The sequence below is a fragment of the Aphanomyces invadans genome, assembly GCF_000520115.1.
Source record: "Aphanomyces invadans strain NJM9701 unplaced genomic scaffold supercont1.3, whole genome shotgun sequence".
In the NCBI taxonomy this organism is placed as follows: domain Eukaryota; phylum Oomycota; class Saprolegniomycetes; order Saprolegniales; family Verrucalvaceae; genus Aphanomyces; species Aphanomyces invadans.
The window spans coordinates 575,589-579,685 of record NW_008580148.1 but is presented as its reverse complement, the minus strand read 5'-3'; the positions used below and the strand labels follow the sequence as shown (position 1 = coordinate 579,685).

General features: G+C 53.6%; 2 protein-coding genes across 2 annotated transcripts; one reads left to right on the top strand and one right to left on the bottom strand.

Moving 5' to 3' along the window:
• Positions 1-220: 220 nt before the first annotated feature.
• H310_01878 (hypothetical protein) lies at positions 221-546 on the top strand (the record flags this gene model as incomplete). The annotated part of the gene is made up of 2 exons (XM_008865210.1): positions 221-353; positions 404-546. 2 exons carry the CDS (start codon positions 221-223, stop codon positions 544-546), a joined length of 276 nt encoding a protein of 91 aa, XP_008863432.1.
• Positions 547-3,029: 2,483 nt separating this feature from the next.
• On the bottom strand, positions 3,030-3,705 carry H310_01877 (hypothetical protein; the record flags this gene model as incomplete). Its single annotated transcript, XM_008865209.1, has 2 exons — positions 3,030-3,589; positions 3,630-3,705. 2 exons carry the CDS (start codon positions 3,703-3,705, stop codon positions 3,030-3,032), a joined length of 636 nt encoding a protein of 211 aa, XP_008863431.1.
• Positions 3,706-4,097: the final 392 nt, after the last annotated feature.

The window sequence follows — 4,097 nt, the reverse complement described above, 5'->3', positions numbered from 1 at the left end:
CCGAGGACTTTCGATTGTCGCAGTTGTGCGTTGCGCCCGGGACAGAGCTAAAGCAACACGTCGGCTCACTGGGGTGATTGTAGCTGGTACAACGAGTTTGTCTTTTACGACTACAATGCGCCGCTGGACGTGGAGGAAAGGTTCCACGGGTTTTTCAACTACGTCCTGGTCGAGCCACCGTATTTGGTACATTTGAACGTCAGTCGAATTCGGGAGACTGATGACGGTGCTGGTGGCGTTGACGGTGCAGTGCATGAAAGGGTTTGGTCAGACCATGAACTTGATTTCGCGGGAGGCCAAGACCACACCTGACGGCAAGCAAGTCATGGTGATGCCCAACGCGTTTATCAATTGTTAGCCCCATCGCCCGCTCTCGTAGTACGAACTTCACTTGTGGCAATAGCTGGAGCTCTGCGCGACGCCATGGCGACCGAGCTGGGGCTCACCCCGTGTGGGTTTCTGCCGACGTTTGAATCGAAGCTGTCGAACCGGTTGACCACTTATATCAACTACACGTCGACTCGGTTTGACCCCTACGAAGACTAGAAAATACATGCAACATTTTCCCCAATATGTCGATTGTTTTTCGTACACACGACGGTGAGAGACAGCGTGGCCGACTCATGCACCGAGTCACCGTTCCCTGACACTACGTCGTCCTTTCGCGCTTGCCCTCTTGATCCATCACGCTGCTCACTCTTGAATTTATGCGTGCGGCTGTGTGTAGGTCGATGGCCAGCCAGAGGGTTACAGGCAGCAAGCGGTTAGCTAGCGACTCAGGACCGTCAATCGAGTAGTGATTTGATACGGTTAATATACTCTGTTCCTATGTTCAGTTGTTATTCCTACTGGCGCATGCATGACGACTTTGAAGCTTGTCCTTCAGCGACGCTACACCGTCGCTGGCAGACATCAACAATGCAACGATGCAAGTCACAATCTTGGCCATGACCTTTCGTCACCGAGTTCTTGGTTTCCAACTTCCATATGTTTTGTGTTTCGCAAGCGCGGGAATCTTAAACACTCCCCTAACTCAGACGAAAGGTCGTGGCAGTTGGGCAGTCGGCGGACCGTTCTGTATTCTGTTTCTCTTGGCTTGATCATTGTCCAATTTCGAAATGTTTCGATCGAGAATTTCTGGAGCAGTTCGTCAAGCCATCGGCGCGCATCTCGGCGGTGGAGACAAAGACGAGCGTGAGGCGGCCGTGCTGGACAAGTTCGCGCAGGTAGTGGTGGCAGATGTCGATGTGTTTGCTACGTTCTTGAATGGTGATTGACTTGGACGTGGTGATGACTGACATGTTGTTCCTGTATAGGACTATGCGGTTATCTTTGACGCAAAGGTCATTCAAGAGGCCGCGCAGCCATGTCAACTCGCGGGTGGTTTCGGCGGCGGCGGTGTATTCGCCTAACAGCTTGAAAGTGCGGTGATGCGTTGGCGGATGCACTTCCACATGAGCGGCCCACCCAAGATCGACCAAGTGAAGCCGTTAGTAGAATGGCGATCGGGATGCGTCGCCCAGCTTGCTTCACAGTACCCGGACAAGGTGAACTCTCCTGAACCAAAGCTGATGTCCCATGTTGTTGTATCGCAGGACTCGTTTGGAACCGAGCAGGTGTGGGCGCGAGGGACATGAAGGTGACAAGACAGTCATCGGACGGCATGAATGATGCCGTGTCCGGTGCAGACTATGAGATATACGAGCGATCCAACAATGGCGTCGTACTCTCGTTGGTCGATAGGCGGTTGATGTTCGTCATACCATAGGTCTTCTTGGTCGGTAACTTCCGGGGTGGTCACGGGATGGCAGTTAGCTAGCTAGCCCAATGCGCTCGAGGACTTTGGTCGCGTATGCGTCTTTGTTCAAGGCGAGTAGTCATCCTTCGTGTTGGGGGCTGATACGCATTCCTAGCAGTTAGTGTACGGGGCCTTGACTCGTGAGGTCGACATGGGTCACAAGTTCTTCCACAGCTGCATCCATGCTGGTCTAGATTGGGGCGTCGAACTCGTTCTCAATGAAGGTGACGTGAACCCCATGGGTGATCTTGTGGTTCTCAATGTCGTACAGGTCTTATGCCTTCATGGAGTTTATGTGCCCCATCATCACGCAGAGTGTGGCCTTGGGTGCGATCTTGTTACGACGTTTGGGTTGTTTCACCAGCTTGAAGCACTAGCAAACGAAAACCCGCATGTTGGCCAGCGTCCGCAGAAGAGCTCGATCGTATTGGTGCACTTGGTTGTTTGTAGCACGTGGTTGCAAATGAAGGCTGCGGTATTGGCTGCTTCGGCCCGCCAGAATTGGGCCAGATTGGCGTGGGTAAGCATGGCCATGCCATCTCCATCATTGTGCGATGGGTACGTTCGCCACGCCATTCTGTCGTTATTTCCTCGAGGAGGTCTCGTGCTTGATCCCATTGGAGTTGAGTAAATCTTCAAGTGGTGCGACGTGTATTCGACACCTTTGTCCGAGCAGAATTTCTTGACGTTGTTGCCCGTTTGGCATTCGGAGAATGTGATGTTTTTTTCTTGTAGGTTGGCGGTCTGTTGAGCGGAATCGGTCGAGTACACGAAACGAACGTTCTAGTAGCTGGTGCAGTCGTCGACTTAGTGTAGTAGCGATAACCTCCGACCGATGCGACAGGTAGTGGTCCCTTGGTGTCCGTGTCATCCTCACCTGGCTTGTAGGTTTTTGTGCTGGGTTTGGGAATGGTGACGTGGTGTATCTTGGCGCAGGTGCATGGTCTGTCCATGTCGGTGATTCGTAGCGGCAGTCCAAGGCCGGCTCTGGCGTACGTGCAATATGCCATAACGGGTAAGGGATCGATGGGGTGGTTCCAAAGGGCAGTATGATTGGCGACATTCGCGGCTGAGTTGGCCGACTCGTGTGTGAACACCCCTTCGAGGATGTACAATCGTTGATCGTTGCAGATTGTAGCACGGACTGCGGTCTTTAAACCCAAGAGGATGGTACATGCGTCACGCTGGAGTTGCACACGGATCTTGGGGTTGGCGCGCATCAGGGCCATAACTAACAACAGCATCGTTGTTCCATGATCAGCACGACGTCCGTCAAGGTGAGTGTCGACTGAGTTGATGTGCTCGTGTTGAGCTTGTCCATTACGTTTGCCGCGGTGGCTCCGCCGTTGGTGACAATGACCTGGCGGTTGCATGTCGCCTTGGCATACAAGTGGTCGGCCGCGCTCCTGTGTGCCGAGGCGCCGGAGCCGATCACGATGCGGTGTTCGATGGTACGTGCGTCGCAGTCTTCGGCCGACAGTGCCATGTCGGCTTCGTCATCACTTTCTTCTGAAAGTGGCGTATCGGATGTGGGATGCGAGGGACAGCTCAGTTTCGAACTCTGGCTCAACTTCGTCTTTGCTTGAGGGTGCGGGTTCGGTGTCGGCGAGGGTGCCGTTCGGGTGGAGGTAAAGTACATATGTCGTCGTTGTGTCTCCCGGATGTCTTCTGCTGGTGCCGAGAACCATTGGTTGGGGAAGAGGAATTCGCTGTCGTTGATATACGTCTCGTATGCCTTGACTCCAAGCCACGGGTAGTACTTGGGTTCATCGTGCGGGGTGCACTCGAATGCTCTCACTCGTACTCTGTGACTAGTCACCAAAGGCAGTACCAGGGGGTAGCGCCAAGACGTGTGTCGGGTCTTGGATTGGTTGGACCTGGAATGGCGCGAGGTCTTGGTGGCTCATAATGGTCAGGTTGTACGGGGTTCCCCCGATGGAGAGTTGTCTGACCGGTTGGCGCGTTGGTGCCAGTCTGGGTCGGTGAGGAGTGGAAGGGCATCGCCAGGTTCCCCAACGTAGGTGGGTTCTGTGTTGCCGGAACCAATTACGGTAGGTTGGTCACCTTCTTCCTTCGTTTCGCCGTTTGCGTTGACCATGTTCTCGAACATTGAGAACATGTATACCTCTAGTTGCCTCGATCACCCTCCGAAACTCTTACGTTACCAGAGATGAGCTATCACTTTTTCTTAGAATCCCTCTGTTCGCACGACATAGCGTGCATAGCGATGATTACGTGCGACGAAGACCTCGACCTCTTGTCCCCTCTATGAGTCTGTCCTGCCCGACATAGCTTAGTC